The sequence below is a fragment of the Aphelocoma coerulescens genome, chromosome 4A (genome assembly GCF_041296385.1).
Source record: "Aphelocoma coerulescens isolate FSJ_1873_10779 chromosome 4A, UR_Acoe_1.0, whole genome shotgun sequence".
In the NCBI taxonomy this organism is placed as follows: Eukaryota; Metazoa; Chordata; class Aves; order Passeriformes; family Corvidae; genus Aphelocoma; species Aphelocoma coerulescens.
Genome location: NC_091018.1, coordinates 13,092,721 through 13,109,772, shown reverse-complemented (window position 1 = coordinate 13,109,772; position 17,052 = coordinate 13,092,721). Strand labels below are relative to the sequence as shown.

Genomic DNA, 17,052 nt, shown 5'->3' with positions numbered 1-17,052 from the left:
CTCTGGAGTGAAGTGTATCAAATCCTTGTCTGTTGACATTCCAAGACATTTCAAAGCAGTGCCTTGCAAATACACTGTCAAGTTTATTCAGAAAATTATTATTAATGCACGACTGAGACATTATTTTAAGCAGATAATAATCAGTAAAGATGAAAGTATTACTTGCATAACACATTATTATCTTTGTAGATGGAGGTCAGAGCTCTGCAAGTTCTGGAGTTGAACCACTCTGGAGATGAGCAGGGAAGTTGTGAGGGACAATGTAGTCACTTATTCCCAATTGTGAAAGATCAGCAACTGCTTTGGAGGTATTTTGCAAGTATCTTTAAGGCATTTTAACACTCCTGAGCAGCAGTCCTTTCCTGTAGGATAGCCAGTCTACTTCCCAGCTGTCCTGGCACAGGCAGACCATGTTGGATTTACATCCTGGGTTATGCATGTGCAACTTTAAAACACTTAAGTGCACAGAGCAAAGCTCATGAGTTTTGAAAAATCATGCAGATAACTGGCAAAGTACAATGAAAATTTCAGCCACTGGGCTCCTGGGGTGGTACAAAGAGAGGTGTTGGTCAGGGCTTGTAGCTGCACGGACTTGGCTTTATTTTTGAACATGCCACATGCAAACACAGCTTACTCCCCAGGATCAGAGCTATGCATTTTAAGCACCACTGTCTTTAGAGAGCTGCTTCTAGCAGTACCCAGTTCCACTGCTGTCCCTGTCCAAGCTTCCATCCAGTTCCACCAGCCCCCTCTGTCAGGCGCACAGAGGGGGGATTCCAATCACCAGCTGTTCTGCTATCAGCCCCATTTCCATCTCTTTACCCCCCACCTCAAATCCTTCAAGAGCTCTGCAAGGCTCAGGCTCCTCTCTGAAGAGTGTTTCTCATGGCTAAGGGTGGTGTGGGGAATAAGCACGTGGTACACCACTAGGGGTCTTTTAATTATTTTTTTTAGCAGGTATGGCTCAAGACTGAGCTTTCAGAGCAAGGGCTCATTTTAATTTTTGTCTGTGGGGAGGAGAGGGCTGCAGCTGATGTCACAAGAACAGTAACTCTGCACATTAATGAAGAAGAAATGCTTTGTTTAAAAAACCCTAAATCTGTGCAGCTAATCCATGGAGAGGGGGAAAAAATGGTATTTTTCCTACATGTATAGTTTCCAAACCATGGCTAATAAACACTGAAGGCAAACAAGATGAACTGTGACCAGGTCATGACTATTTTCTTGGAAATCATGCTGGCCCTGATCAAGAAGTGCAAGTGAGAGCAGACAGCATTCAGGATTTCTCGATGTTGTCATTTATTGCTGAAGATGAAAGTGTGCGATTCACGCCCATTACACTATCGTGACAAAATGATCAGAATGGGGACTGTCTGATAGTAAAAAGAACTGCAGAATGAAGTAAAAGATCTTTTCCTTTATTCTGAGCTGGTTTTCTTATAGCTGCTGGAGAGATACTCTGTCTAAGAAACAAAACTGCACTGGCTCTTCTGATAAACCTGGAGAATTAAGGCACTTTTACCAAAACAGATTTCAAAAGGCAACAAGTCAAAACCCAACAATTAAGTAATTTGCATATGCCTATATATTAAGTTTTAAGATAACCTGGGTTATATTTAGTTCACACAAATTAACAAAATATAGCAGCATACAACCTATGAAAAGCTTAAGAAATTTATTAGATGCACGGATAAAGTGCAGTAACAGAGATACTTGTGTAAATCTTTTTTAAAATAAATAAGGTACAGTTAAACCACCTTTGACTCACTTTAGCTCCAAAAGAAAAGTCAGCCTAAGTTTTAATGATTGAACTTTAAGGTCAAGGTGAAATATATAACAGTGGTTGTGATCTATATCAACTATTTGAGGCTCCTGTTCCTCTTGAGGTCTCCCAGAAACAGGAAGGCTATTGCAAAACGTATACGTTAGACATAGTTCCTTTCACAGAAACATTTTTGTAATAAAGTGTGGTTGCTCCAATACATGTTAAAATATTTAACAAGGAAACAATTTTCTCCTGATCCAGTCGATCTTTTAAACAAGACAATGCATTTTTTCTATGATGCAGCCCATGGGAGGGAACAGAAGTAAACATCCTCCTTAACTGAAGACTGTTTTGCTTTAAGAACTAAACTATTGCATTATATGAGAGCAAGAAATACCCATTTTGCGTTATCCCTTTCTCCAAACATACAGCCCAGTGACAGACTTGCTTTTGCCTCAGAGGTCCATTTCAAGAAAGACATATGTTAAAAAGAGGTTCTCTTTCAGGGTCTCATAATAAAATCTTTCACCGCCTTTCCATCTGGGGAAGCTCTTTGACAGAAGGAACTGTCCCTGTTGGAGTTTTGGATGCTACCAGGTGTTTGTGCTCTGTTATCCATGATTTCAGGCACTTCGGGGCTAACATGGCTGTGTAATTTAAGTCAATGCAATAGTATTAGCAATATGTTCAATACTCAGAAGGGTCACCACAGTTTCCTTCATACACTCAAGATTTCAAATTCTTCTTCCAATTCAAATAGCTTGTCAGTAGATTCAATGAGTTCTGAAAAATAAATTAAATAATTTAGAATGTAAAGACATACCTGATTTTCTTTACTAAAAAAAACCCTCAACCCCTTCTGAAATGCTGCCTTTGAAATATTTTCTAAGATTTAAGAATGTTTGGATAACTGACATTCCATAGGAATCCTCAGGAAAGCCCCGTTATTCCAGCTGTGGTGGTGCTCCTGTTGGCTGAGGAGCCCCACGCTGCTGCCCAGCAGCACTGTCAGGGGTACCACACCTGCTCCTGTGGTTGTCACTTCTGGCTTGGTTGGAGGTATGAAAGGAGGCCAGTGTGGTGGGTGCTTCTGGACCAGCTCAAACATCCGCAGGCTCTGTTGCTTTAGAATCTCCTGAGGACAGAATACAAAACAAAAAACTGCCTACTTAATTAAAAACATTTTTAATACTATATATCTATCAAAGAACAAAGGCTGTAAGTTCCTGTTATTTCAGGTACCTGCCACCATGAATCACTGCTTCACACATCTCTAGTATTTTCCTACTTGAAAACACACCTGGAAGATGGATCTCTTAAACTCTCCTACAAGTTATCAGTGGATTATAATGAGCTTTGATATCCATACATCTATAATTTTGTTTACATGGAGCAAAAAGATACCAAGAACATATTTCTGTCTTTTAAAAGTAAATTACTTACGTGGACCTCTCTGTGTTCAATGGAAATAAAAGACAGACTTATCTACTCAAAGAAATCCAACAGATTTTTGAAGACAGGTTTTGATCAGGAGAAACAAGTAATTATTGAAGCCAAATTTCACTCCTGTCAGGTGAGCAACATCGTATCTTCTACTTCAGTTATTTACAGACTGCTTTCTGTGGCCTTTTTTAAAAATAAATGCCTTTTAGTTAGTGGTATTTCATATTCGCATTCCTGTTGCTTAATATTCCAACTGCTTGCTGTGTTTCTCAGTAAATGACTTAGGTATGAGCCACCACCGCAGTACTGCTAAAAAAAGACAAACTCAGGAAGCAGGTGTTATGTACTTGTTCTCCAGGGCTCAGGGCTGCAAAATGCTGAACAAGCTCCATCAGCAGTGTCAGCTCTCCCTGATCATTAGTGCCACCTTCACTGGGGATCATTTGATTTGCAGGCTGGGAATTTCCATTAACAAAGAAAAGAACAGTAGCCATCATTTCATACAGAGCAAAAAAAACCAGTAGTATTACCTTTTGTACAAGACTACACCAGTTATCAAAATCACATTCTTCTTTGCAAAAGAAGCCCTAAGGAAAGAACACACATAGTAATAACTAAATACAATATGTCAGTGAGCAAAGGTTGCTGTGCTATGTGTGTATGAGTTATATCCCAAGTGACAATCACCCATAACCCAACCAAAGGATACTGACATGAGATCCGACTGAATTCCTTCAACTACCACAGTGTTCTTGTGACCTATACTGGATGACTTCTACAAGTAATTCCACTTGAAGATTTGTAAATTAAATAAAACAAGCTCAGGTATCTTCTCCAGACCAACCATGCATAGGTGATAGTGATGGAATAAAACAAGGAAACCTGATGCAGATCCTTGCTTCAACTTTCAAACTACTTCTTGGAAACGGTCTGTGTTGCCCAGGAAAGAAACTTAATTGGCTGCCCGGGGATACAAGCAGCTGGTCCCCTGCTTGAGCTAAAATTCATGTATCCTGTGCAGTTAATAGATAAACTACTATGTGTTGAATTTTAGATTGCAGAAGAGTGCCCTGTGATCTTGACTGTGATCAAGAAAACATGTTGCTGCCCTTAACAATACACAGAGGTATTGCTTTGAATAAAGTACACACATTTGTTACTTTCTAACACCTACTAAAGCTACTGAAGGGTCCAAATTCATGATCTTCATTCTGTGTGGGGCTTGCTGGCAGTGGAAGCTCTCATCATCGACTGTGCCATTTTCTTCTGAATCTACAAAACTCTGAGTGGTGTGAGGGTCCAAGTAGATCAGCTCATTGCCTGGAGGGGTAAAATCCATATGGTGGTAATAAGCAAGAGGCATTAATAAACTTACTCCATCCAGACTTGTATAACACAAATTGGATTAGTAGCACAGTCCATATCTCAACTCTCTAGCTAGGGAGTCTTTAAGAGAACGGGAAAGCAGTTCCAGTTCCAGGCACAACAGTATTTAGTATAATTTTCCACTGTTACCTTTTAGAGTGGGTTTTTTGGATGGTTTGTTTTACTTTTGTCACATACTCTTCTTCATCTATGTGAAGCCCAGTACATTTTTGAAAAATCTCAGCTGTTGTAATCCCTAACATTCCTCAGATGAAAGATACAGGATGACCACAAATGCAATCTGTAATCCCATTAGGCATTCACCCAGAAATTGGAACAAATAAGTCTGACTAAACCAGCTCAAGTTTTGCAGAAGAAAGAACAAAATATCTAAGAAGTTACAGATCAAACCCCTTTCAAGTATGAAAGTCTGAATCTAGGATCAACTATTGTATTAATTAATAAAGGAAGACATAGAAGCTTTGATAAGAAATTGAAAAATATGAGACAATAATTTAAGACAGCGAGGAAGAAAAAGAATAAAAAAACTTTCTTCAGTAGAAAGTGTAAATGATGAGAAAAAATTCATTATTTAAGCAGCAGTGACATCTGACACTTGTTGAATGCTATAAACTTTTTTTAGTGTCTTGTTCTTGCTTCTATCATTCCATATTTTTACGTCAAGCTTTGCTGCTGCTTTTCTGTTCCAGTAAGGATGGTCTCATACTGTTCCTGAAGTGTCTGAGGTATGTTTCTTCTTCTCCATTCTCATGCTTGAAATGCTTACTATTTCCCCTTCCCAAAGAAAATCCTTTCTCTTTCAGTCATATGAATATTTGGAGTAAGTTTCTTTCTTCCTTACCTAAAAATCCTATAAAATAATAGGCATTATTGGGTTTCCCTCCTAATGCTCCCAAAGACTGTGGCATCTTAAAGCATTCCTAGGAGTCCAAAGAGAGAAAAATTAAATTGATTTGTTTATTGATATAACAGATACCTGAACTTATTTCACATACATAAACAAGTCAGTGAAGAATCCCTTACTTTAAAGGCATCAATATACACTGGATTGATGTGATTAATCCCTAGCCGGAGAGGGATAATGAGCAAGAGGGGCTTCCAGCCTGGGCACAATCCTGCTGTGTTCTTGTTTTGGCCAAGAGCACTTCTGTGCAAATGTGCACTGCTGTGGGCAACGCCGCTGCTCTGGGCAGGGGACCAGCACATCTTCTCTAGGGGAACGAAAACAGAGATCAGTGAATGCACAGAGGAATACAGAGCAGATCTTCCTCTCAATCATGAATTAAATTACTTTTCCAGACAGCTTTACAGAGCTCCAGTCTTAAGACAAAAGGAGCAGGGCTTGGAAATACTGACTGTTTAGTAGAAGTAATTCTGGCAGTCAGAGTATGTGCTGGCACATTAGTGAGACTTGAAAAAAATGAGGGTATGCATGTTTAAGACTGAAGTTATATTTACTACTTTGCAGTATGAATGCTGTCAAGCTTTGCCTGGGAGATAATACAGCAGAGATGAAGCATTAGAAATTCTTCAGGGAACTCTTCACTTTCAGTGATGCAGACACAAAATAAGCAGAAGTAGGGACTAAAGTAGAACCAGGCTGTGGCTAAATACCACTTGTAAACCCACCCTTCTTACAACTGAAAATGGGCCACATATTTCTGAAGGATTTGACCCTCCTTTCCCTTTTGCCTGACAAAAGCAAATCTCTGGCAAACTCTGTATTACAAGCAATTCTCTGTATTTTTACATAGTGCAACTTCATTCCATTGCTGAAGTGGGAGTTAAGGTAGCACAGACCAAACTCCACCTTCTAATCCACATGGTATGTAAGTTGGCCACCAAAAAAGCCTCACTGTTCTGTGCTAAATTTAGTTTTGGAAACCCCAAACCTGAGTATCCATTTCCTTTATTCCTTTTCTTACCCTGGGAACAACTATGGACAGTCCCAAGATTTTGCTTACATTTAGCTATATTCAGGAGAGTGGAGTCAAATCAAAAACTGTCACCAAAGAAATAATCACAGAATCATCAAATCATTTAGGCTGGAAAAGACCTTTAAGGTCATCAAATCCAACCACTACCCTAATGCTCCAAGAAGTAGTTTCTCCAAACAAATTTGCTACGAGCTTGAGCTACTCTTTAATATCTGCTGAGACACTAAAGCAGTCCTGCAAAAACTCCTGTTTCACTTACTGATGTCTTCGATGACCACTGTATTGTCCATAGATACATAAACTGCTAACGAATTCCATTCATCAAATAAAGCAAGCTTCCTGGAAAACATCAAGGCAATAATTAATAAAAGCTTATTAGGACCACAAGGGTAGCTTTTAACACACGACAGTTAAATGGTTCTTGAGTAAAAAGAATCATTTATTTGGAAAAGAATTTGCTGGGTTTTTTTTAAGTCTCCATGTAATAAAAAGATAACTTTTAGTATTTAAAGTATTTAGAAAAAAATAATAATGAGTGGTTCCAGGAAAAACACACACACTATAATATGTGAAAACTGTCTTGTCCTTTTGCCAAATGCAGGGATAGTAACAGGTCAACCACATAATTATGTTTATTACTTTTTATTACAATTAACAACCTCTGCTGTGGGATTCTGCCCATGGTGCCTGACATCATGTAGAGAAGGAAAAAATTCCTAAGCCAGTTTTTCACATTACTTTGTGCTTAAGAAGTTCCACTAAACTCAGTGAAACTATTTCAGGTTGTTAAAAGCCAGAGCAGCTCAAGATTTTGGCACCCGAAAGTTAGGAGGGGGCATTATAGCACACAGGTTTCTGTCCACTTGTGTGACATCCAAAACTCTGGGGAAGGGAGCTCTCAGGCTGCACAGGTGCTGTTGGTTGTCTAAAATAAGCCCAAAAAACTGGTATGTGAGCCATTAAGAATTCATAAGGGAAAGGAGCTGGAGGCCAGGACATCCTTTAGCTCCTTTCCCACTCCAGAATGTGTCTGTCCCAGGGCTGCAGCAAATGGCACCCAGGACCTGCAGTCCGGCCTCCTGACATCTGGCACCTCCCTCAGCAAAGTCATCTCTAGTGTGGCTTCCAGACTAGGAGGAGCTTCCATGTTTTCTCCAGCACCCTCGGGCAGCACTGCGCGGTCTCTGAGCTCAGCAGCCCCGGGAGCACGTTCTGAGGGAGCCACTGCCACGACTTACTTCAGTACTTGAGCGACTGTATTTGGTCCAAACCATTCTCCAATGGATTTCCCCTCTCCAACACCCATCTGTGCTGTTTTTGTAAGGGAAAACACACACAGGAAAAGACCACAGAGAGGCTGGTCACAGTCTATGTCAAACAGCATGGCCCACAAATATTTTGACAAACATTCTAGAGCAAGTGCAAGCTGTATTTAACAACAATTATGTTTTCAATCTATGCTCTTTTCAAAACTTACTGACTGCTAGTTCCCTTACAAAAAGTTCCTAAACTGTAATGAGAATTACAAATATGTCCTTACTTACAAATTACAGCAGTAAGCTTTATGACCGTCTATTTTAATACTATCAACTCTGCTACCCAAAACTTGCACACTTTATCAAGAGCTAGATTCTAGCATACAGATTTATTTTGGTCTTAGTGAATAACATTTCTGAATTATTATACTTTGTACCCATCTGCATGCATTTTAATTGATATATAAATGTATACATTGTCTTCATAATCACCTTTTCAAAATTTTTAATTAACTTATTTCAAATGAGAAAGTTGCAACACCATTGGAATTTCAGTGGACAAAAAGAAGTTGTGTGTTCTTACCCATTTGGTGGATAGAATAACAGCAATCTTTTCTATCTAGAAAGCACCGTAAGATTCTATGATATTCTTCTGGTTGTTTTTTGTGTTTTTCCCATTGCCAATCTTACAGGAAAAAAAATCATACAGATTAAAAAATAATGTTTTCATCGTACTAATCAAATTTCTAGAATGCAGAAGCCATCAGTGAGATGTTAAGAGACAATCCATCTCTAATATTTACATTTTATTTAGAGATCCTAGAAGTCACACCTTGTCATTTATTATCAAGCTGTCCTTTATCATCACATGCTATCTTGTGAAAACTGGGAAACTAAAATAACAATGCCAACTGCAAATATATCCTGAGTGATCACTGCTGACAATTGGTAGCTATTGCTCTGTGTGAGCTTCTAAGACTGTTTAAAACTATCTGTTCTGTTTAGACTTGTTAGATTTTGCAAGCATTTGTAGGATAATAAGATTCATAAAGCAAAGTCCAAAGACAATGCTGGCCCTCTCCCACAGAAAAATCCAAACCATGGCTTTGCCATGTGAGTTCCTGCTTCTAACATGAGGTAGTTACCTCACATTTACTAACAGAGAAGCACATACACAGGGCTGATGCTACTCAGACCCATACTGCCAGTTCAAGTTGTAGTTTTTCTCAGGTAATATGTTTGTTTGCTTACTCTTTCAGTTAAATCTTTGCACTACTGTTCTGTGGATTCAGTTATTCAAATGGATAAATCCTTCTGTGGATTCAGTTATTAAAGTGGTAAATCCACAAATCATGCTGCCATAGAAACCATGACAAAAGAGCACAAGGATCACAGACCCAACCACAGTAAGGTAATTGACAGAAGAGTGACACACAGAGCAGACCTATGACACTCACCCCTGACCCTGGGATATGGGGTGTCAGTATAGGATTAAGAGCAGGCACTAGTGGGGTCTGCTGCGGGGTTTGGACTCAGGCTGATGATGGGAGAGTGGTTTGTGAAGTACTTTGTGTGGTGAATATCACGCTGTCACTACTCACACCATCACCTTGAGCCAGCATTTTGGTGGCTATGTAATGAGAAGAGGGGAAGAACTCAGACCCACGGTGGCAAGTCTTCCCTTGGCTTCAACTTGGATATTCCTCAAAAAGATTTATAAAATAACAACAGTGGGATTCCCTGTTTGTCCTTCCTCTGTTTTTGTTTCTCTGCTTAAGGCTGACATGATTTTACCCCATCAGACAAGAACAGTTCACTAGTAACTTTATCAGGGCATCACAGAAAGTTTCATTAATAACTTCAGGGTTTATGCTTTTATGGAAAGCTAAATAAACAGTCTCCAAATAACACAAAAGTTGCCTCAGCAACAGTACTCACCTCTTCCTAAATGTCTGCAGATCAGTGCCTGGGCCAGCATCATCTGCCCACACCTGAGCATGCATCCCCAGCCTGCGTCAGACGAGGGGCCGGTGCCTCCTGGGAACAGAGTTGCTGCCAGTCAGCACGGGCTCTACAGGAGCCCAGCCTCCGGGAGAGCCTCAGTTCAACCTCCAACAACTGTTACTGACTAAAGGCACTGAGCAAGCTCCTTTCTCTCCACAGCCCTGGTGTCACTTCACTGCTTGCCCCACAAACATGAGGACCTGATTCTATACAGGTACCAGCAAGCACTGATTTTAATAGCTTTAATCTTTTGTTTGCATAAACAGTTAAAATTATGCTCAAAATGTCCTAATACTGTAAAAATAACTTTTCAGTCCCCAACACCATCACTAATCCTGCTAATTCATAACCAGGCAGCTGGAATGTTGCATACTCACCAATAGGTGAAAACTTTCTTCTATATGTAAACCAGAGACGAGCACTTATATCCAACAATAACTTAGATTTCTCTGGAATAATTTTAAGAGGAAAGAAGTTATTAAAACAGAGTTTTAAGACTGAAAAATTCAAATTATCCCTGTATAGTGAATATACAGTGTATGGAAGACTCTTGTTAGCTTTTACATACAAGACCCTTAAAATTTAAAACATTTTTAGCAGTTGAAACACAGAGAGCTTTTACAGACTGCTAATTAAAGTTAACTTATTAAGAATAAAATAATTATTAGCCAATGAAGTTTTACAAGGTGTTTGGAATGACTATGTCCAGCCTGAATGAAACACCTCTGGAGAACTATATCCTAAGGAAAGAACTGGTAAAGCAGGTTAAGAATTTCTACGTGCAAACCAACATGGAATTATACATTACCTCCAAACCCAACAGAAAGTAATTTTAGGAAAAGGTTAATAATAAGGTTAAATTTAATTAAATCTCTCTGGTTTTTTTTTTGTTGTTTGTTTAAATACATGCACTTACAGAATTCTCCAAAGGCTCTGAAGAATGGTTAAGAATCCTATTTGCTGCATTTTCCCTTAGCTGTGGCTCAGACTGTCTGGCTTTTCCAAAGGATTCTCCAGCTGATCAAGGCTGCATGCAGCACCCTCAGCTGTCCTGAACACCGTGCCTGCATTGGTGGCCACTGCCTTCGACATGTAACACAGGAGGATCCCCCTGTCTTCTCCCCAGGGAGAAAAACTAATTTCTGAAATCTTATTTTTATATAAGCACATTGTTCTGCTCTAACTTTTAGGTCATGTATTTATTTTCACCAAAACACAGTATGTGCCATAGACTAACTTGTTATTGTTATTTGAAAAATGACATTAGTAATGCTGAACATTTCCCAGAAGTTATTTATTTATTTCTGAGGCAGCTGATATGAATCTATGAATATTCTACAGATATTACAGATAATTTAATTCTAAAGATACCTGTGTTCAGGTGGTGTTGCCTTCCTAAAATCCACACTGGCTCATCAGTTTCTGGAAATTCTTCTAAGTAGTCTGACAAAAGAGTGATCTGGTTTTCATACCTAGATAAAACTGAACAGGAATACACAAAATTCAAACTCCATTTTATCCCCTTGTTCTTTTATGCACAACTTGGAGCTCTCAGACTGAACTAGTTGTAGCAAGTCTTTGCAGCCTTTGGGGCTTCTAAGCAGTGCTGCCAGCTGCTTTTAATTTTCTCCCTTAAAAGCTGTTCTGACACTGAAATATCCAATGCCTTGGTTTTTATTTAGATCCTCAGTGAGTGTTGAGAGAACACCAGGAATAACACCTTGATTATAAGCAGTCTCACTGAAGCCAGTGACAGAAGTTCAGGATGACTGCAGCGAGGATGAGATTTGATTCAAGATAATGAGGAAAGGAAAAAAAAAAATCTAGGCACCACGGCTTGTTCTGAAATGTACAAAAAATACAAATCAGAGTGATTACAGCCTCGTGCTTAATGGGAAGCATGTGAAAAGTGTTAGCAAGGCTTGGCTTTACTTTCCCAACTGGAGATTTGAAACACTTCAGCAAAAAAAATAGATGTGTTAAATAGATTAATGTTATTATTCAATACCACATCTATTTAGTGAAAAATAACAAAAGATAATTAATACTAGTAAAAGAAGACAGTCCAACTATTTTCCAGATCATTAAAATGGTGCTTTTTGGAAGAGTGAAACAACCCTTCAAGTGTAAAAATTCATGTAAAATAATTTATTTTAGACAACAATCTTAAGGACTATATGCTAAGAAATCAGAAGTTAAAAGTGAAAGCTAACAATTTATCCTACTTTTCAAGTGAGTGCACATACATCCAGTACAAAGAGTGAATAATCAGCAGGTAAATATATATATTAAAAAATTCCATTTTAAAAATACATACATTCCAGCAACCAAAAGGGAGCTACACCACCCTCCTGGAGCACCGGGGCCGGCAGTGCCGAGCCCCGACATTCACCTTCCCCGCAGGCAGTGGTTAAACACCACGACAGACTGCTCTAGGGCTGGCAGCTCAGCAAAACAGCTTCTCGCACTGTGCTCTGCCTTCTCCATCAGAAAAGCCGTGGCTCACTGCACTTGGAGGGCAAATTATCTATTTTTGGGTCCAAAGACTTAAGACACTCTCGATCCCCGAAATCCGGCCGGAGACACCTGCGCCTCCTTCGCGGCCGCCTCTCTCGCCCCCGCTGCCGTACGCCCCCTCGGACCACCCGAGGAGGCACCGCCAGGGTCTCTTTTCCCTTCCCGGGGTCTCCTTCCCCTTCCCGGCGCTCCTGCAGAGCGCTCCCCCCCGAGCTGCGGCGCCTCCCGGGGCCGGGCTGGCAGACCCGGCTCCGGCCCCCGGCTCAGGCCGCCCCGCGCCCCGCCCGAGCCTCCCCGGGCCCGGGCCCCCGCCCGAGCCCCCCAGACCCGGCCCCAGGAGAGGCCGCGGGACCCCCCGGGCCGGGCGACCCCTCAGGGCGGATCGCACCGCGCCGAGCCCCCTCCCCTCAGCCCGCGGGCGCCTCCCGCCGCCGCCGGCCCGGCTGGAGCCCCGGAGCACCAGCCTGGCCCCTCAGCGCCGCCCCGCCGGCCGTGCCCGCGCCCCGCGCCCCTCACCGGCCTCCATCCTCCCGCTGTCACCATCCTCCTCCTCCTCGCCCCGACACGGAGGCACAACACGGCCGCGCCGCGGGGCGCCCTGGGAGCTGCAGTCCCGCCGCCCGCCGGCAGCGCGCCGCCCCTTCGCCTGCGGGACTACAAACCCCAGCAGCCCCCGCGGCCCGAGCGGCGAGCGGAGCAGGCGGGCAGGCGCGATTGGTTGGACTGGGTCCCGGCGCCCTCCTGATTGGAGCGGCGCGGGCTCGGCCGTCCCGCGGGCGGGGGTGCGCGGGGGCAGCATGGAGGGCTCGGTGTCGGACGTGGCCGTGTGTAACCTGGCGTTCGCGGGGCGCCTCGAGGAGCTGCGGGCGCTGCTGCTCCGCGACAGGGCCCAGGCCACGCGGGCCGACCAGGTCAGCCGGCTGCGGCCCCGGGCGGCCTGGGGGCGGCTCCCCGCGGGAGCCAGCCGCTCCCCGTCGTCGCCCCGCTCACCGCTTCCTTCCCGCAGGATCACCGCACCGCGCTGCACTGGGCCTGCTCGGCGGGACACACGGACGTCGCGGACCTCCTGCTCGGGCTCGGCGTGCCCGTGAACGATAAGGACGATGTGAGTGCCGCGGCCGTGCGGTGCGGCTGAGGGAGCCGCGGGCCGCTGTGCGGGGCGGTCCGGCTGCGCAGGTGGTGCTGCGGCCCGTTGCTGTCCTGGCTTCAGCTGCAGAGGGGCCCTGACAGCGGCCGGGGGCAGCTCTCGGAGCCGCCTCCCTGCCTCCCTTCCTCCCTTCCTCCCTTCCTCCCTTCCTCGCTCTTCCCCCTTCGCCCGGCGGCTGGTGCGCTCGGCGCGGTATCTGACGCTTGGAGAAGCCCAGGCTGCTCAATGTGCGCTGGGAAGGCAGGGTGAAGTATTTCACAGTTCGTGTGGAAATAGGCGTGAGGAGGAGACTTGATTCCTGCTTATTGTCCAGGAATTTTAGGAGAACTGTTCTTATGAAGGAAGTTGCAAAACAAGGGTGTTTCCATGGTTGTTGGGGTTTTCATATTGCCTTTATCTCGGTGTGATCTCTCAAATATGTTGTGCCAAATCATGAGGCACCCTGAAGATCCCTCGTATTGGGAAAGGCATTAATAAAGGAGGTGCAGGTTGAGTGAATTCACAGTTGGAAAGGAGATGGCCTGCTCCTGCTCTAGAGGAAGAGTTGAAATATTTGCGTCCATTACAAAGCATCCTAAATGTCATCCATAAAGAAGGAAATGTCTCATTGGAGAGTAGGATATAGAAAAGGTTGCAGAAACTTTTTAATACCTTTTTCTACTACTCCTGTTTGTTCTTAAAAAGGCACTAGTGTAAATTCTGCAGGGACAAAGTGTTCTGCAAAGATACCATTCATAACTGCATAGCAGAAGTGATTTCTGTCATTTAACTGTCAGCTTTTGTCAGGTACTGAATGCTGGCATGTAAGAAGACTTGAGCCTTGTCTCTAGTGACAGTCCATAATGTTTAGCTTTGCACTGGTAAGAATATGTGCAGTGTGAGTAGTCAAGTCTGTCTGGGTTATGCATTGTCCTGTTTTTCTCCCTGAAACTCATGGCTTGAATAATGTGGATTTCTTCTTACCTCTGTAGGCTGGTTGGACTCCCTTGCACATTGCTGCTTCAGCAGGCCGTGATGAAATTGTGAAAGCCCTCATTACTAAGGGTGCTCATGTAAATGCTGTCAATCAGAATGGCTGCACGCCTCTGCATTATGCAGCCTCCAAAAATAAGCAAGAGGTATGTTTATCTAAGCTACAGGAGCTGGTGGTGCTCTTGGAAGAAGGATTTAGATGTATTAACTCCACATCTTCCTCCCCTGCTCCTTTCTCTTTCTACATACTCAGATTGCAATCATGCTTTTGGAGAACGGAGCAGATCCAGATGCAACAGATCATTTTGAATCCACCCCGTTACACAGAGCAGCGGCCAAAGGAAACCTAAAAATGGTACAGATCCTTGTGCAGCACAATGCAACCGTGGATATACGGGACTCTGAAGGGAATACTCCTCTGTAAGTAATTTTTAATTTTTATTTTGTTCAATATACCATAATCTCTGTGAAATAAAGCTCCCATTACTTCAATGTCTTTTTTTTTTAATTTTTCATTGCCTCAAAATACTTTCTTGCTTCACATCCCTGTGCAATTAAAAAGTATTTCAGAAAGTCATACTTAGTATTTTGCCTCAGTGTGTCTGTACATGCATACTTTAATTTGTGTTACTGCATCTACTTAAGAGAGTGTAGAACACCTTTTGTAATAATCTGGAATACATTGATTGCGGCTAGAAGGTAGAAAGTGAGCACATGACATCAGAGTCAGAGAAAACTGGTCTTGCAGGCTGGTCTACTCTGTCCTGCCAAGCAAGAACTCATTTTAGAAGCTTTTCTTCACCTCTCTGAGGAAAAGAAGTTGCAGGCCAGTGTTTGTTGTTACCTTAGAGATCAATTTGAATCTGTAAGGGTTACAGCTGCTTTGAACTTGGTGGCAAAACCACAGTGGAATCCAGATTTTGCTGTGAATAAGATCAAGCAGTATGTTTTAGCTGTGCATAAACCCCAGTGTGGCCCTGGAATGCACAGTTTTTCCTAGGACACTGTGCCAAATGGAAAAAAACATTTGCTGCATTTGCAGTAACACATTACTGCAGATTATTTTTTAGCATCAGACAATTTATTTATCCCTTTCAATTTAATAGAGATTGCCATTTTCCATTCTCACCATGGATTATTGTTCTCTTTAGCTTTGCTGACTGCAGAGCCAAATGCTAACCCAAAGAACTGTCTTAACATTGCAAGGAGAGCAGCAGGAGGAATGTTCTTGAGTTGCTTAATGACAGCAGAGGGACTGGACAGCAAGCTTTGGAATCTGTCTAGGTAGTTGGCTGCTTGTGGATTTGTTGTTCTCAGATGTATCTCCCCCCAACATTCACACTGTCATTTTGACATGGCATAATTATTGCTCTTTATAAGCTTGGACAGTTTAACAGTGGCTCTGGGTTTCTTGTTCTCACTGCAGTCATTTAGCCTGCGACGAAGAGAGAGTGGAGGAGGCAAAGCTGCTGGTGTCTCACGGTGCAAGTATTCACATTGAGAATAAAGAAGAGCTGACCCCACTGAAAGTGGCCAAGGGTGGCCTGGGAGCCATCCTTAAAAGAATGGTGGAAGGCTAGAGGGGGCTTCCCACGAGCCTCTCTCCTGTTGCACTTCTATTTAAGACTGAAAACTTCGTATTTTGGTAGTTCAACTAGGATGTCATGTATGGTATCAGCATGGTAATGAAATGTTTTTATTGAAGCTGTTAACTTTAAGTGCAGTGCCAAAACAGCTCTTTGTACTTCCTGTTAATTAAATAGTTCACTTATTTTAAAGTATTTTTCAATATCTTGAAGTTTTCTTTCAGTTTACAGTGTGATGTGTATAAATGTGGTATTCCTTCTATTTCAGATCCCAGTTTAGAATTGTTTCTTTCAAGAAACAGGACCAAAAATGTTTTAATCATTTAAAGACAGTTTTTATTTTCTCCTAAACTCTTTGTTTTTTCCCATAGCCTTTGTCATTTGTGTGTGGGGTTTTGTTTGTGTTTTGTGGGTACTGATTGCCTTTCTTCAGATGATTATAAACTACACTGTATTTCTCTTTGTAGAATGCAGATTGCTCAGTGACTTAGATAATTGTATCCATTTTTGCTACTCTTGGTGTATTAAGTGAGATCTGGGTGTTTAAAGCTTTTCTGTTGTTACTGATTGTTATCCAGTTTTTCTCCTGAGTCTTTTAATACACGTATTTGATCAAGTGCACTGGACTGCTTGCAGAATGCAGGCACAGTTTCAGGGTTACCTCTGCAAATACACTGTTTTATAATGGATGGCTCTGGATACTCCTCTGGGATGTACTTCCACTTTAATATTTTTTCTTCTTGCTCCTTTTGTAGGTTCCTTTTTTGCTCTCTTTGACTCCCATAAGCAGCACTGACACTTGCAGTTGACCATCTTATTTTATAACAGAAGCCTGGTTTAATCTTTATTTACTCAGAGCAAATCCTGATATTAAGTTATTATAAGGCAGAGCTAACGAGGCAGAGTCTGAAAAGTGACCTCCTGTCCTGATGTTGGTAAGATAATTTTTGACACCAGTGGATAGATTTCCCCTTGAACAAAGGATGGAGTTATGTGAAATAAAGAACTTTCCTAAACAACAGTCTTTGGTATTATAAAA

At 42.3% G+C, this 17,052-nt stretch overlaps 2 protein-coding genes across 2 annotated transcripts; one reads left to right on the top strand and one right to left on the bottom strand.

The window, feature by feature from the left end:
- Nucleotides 1-1,275: 1,275 nt before the first annotated feature.
- Nucleotides 1,276-12,925, bottom strand: ATG4A (autophagy related 4A cysteine peptidase). The gene is made up of 13 exons (XM_069015376.1): nt 12,825-12,925; nt 11,163-11,273; nt 10,169-10,240; nt 9,726-9,824; nt 8,371-8,472; nt 7,770-7,842; nt 6,791-6,870; nt 5,618-5,805; nt 5,436-5,514; nt 4,383-4,528; nt 3,739-3,795; nt 2,789-2,900; nt 1,276-2,548 (listed from the first exon to the last, which is right to left on the bottom strand). The coding sequence occupies exons 1-13, from the start codon at nt 12,832-12,834 to the stop codon at nt 2,484-2,486; spliced, it is 1,194 nt and encodes a 397-aa protein (XP_068871477.1). The 5' UTR covers nt 12,835-12,925; the 3' UTR covers nt 1,276-2,483.
- A 123-nt stretch (nt 12,926-13,048) lies between these two features.
- PSMD10 (proteasome 26S subunit, non-ATPase 10) lies at nt 13,049-17,034 on the top strand. Its single transcript, XM_069015374.1, has 5 exons — nt 13,049-13,219; nt 13,315-13,413; nt 14,427-14,573; nt 14,681-14,847; nt 15,854-17,034. Exons 1-5 carry the CDS (start codon nt 13,106-13,108, stop codon nt 16,005-16,007), a joined length of 681 nt encoding a protein of 226 aa, XP_068871475.1. The 5' UTR covers nt 13,049-13,105; the 3' UTR covers nt 16,008-17,034.
- Nucleotides 17,035-17,052: the final 18 nt, after the last annotated feature.

Excerpts from the sequence above, each read along its gene's own strand:
- ATG4A (XM_069015376.1), bottom strand. Across the intron at positions 9,825-10,168 it reads AAGAAAGTTTTCACCTATTG|GAGGCACCGGCCCCTCGTCT; the intron begins GTGAGTATGCAA and ends CTCTGTTCCCAG. Across the intron at positions 5,515-5,617 it reads TGTATATTGATGCCTTTAAA|GAATGCTTTAAGATGCCACA; the intron begins GTAAGGGATTCT and ends TTGGACTCCTAG.
- PSMD10 (XM_069015374.1), top strand. The coding sequence starts at position 13,106 with ATGGAGGGCTCGGTGTCGGACGTGGCCGTGTGTAACCTGGCGTTCGCG. Across the intron at positions 13,414-14,426 it reads CCGTGAACGATAAGGACGAT|GCTGGTTGGACTCCCTTGCA; the intron begins GTGAGTGCCGCG and ends TTACCTCTGTAG. Across the intron at positions 14,848-15,853 it reads TCTGAAGGGAATACTCCTCT|TCATTTAGCCTGCGACGAAG; the intron begins GTAAGTAATTTT and ends TTCTCACTGCAG.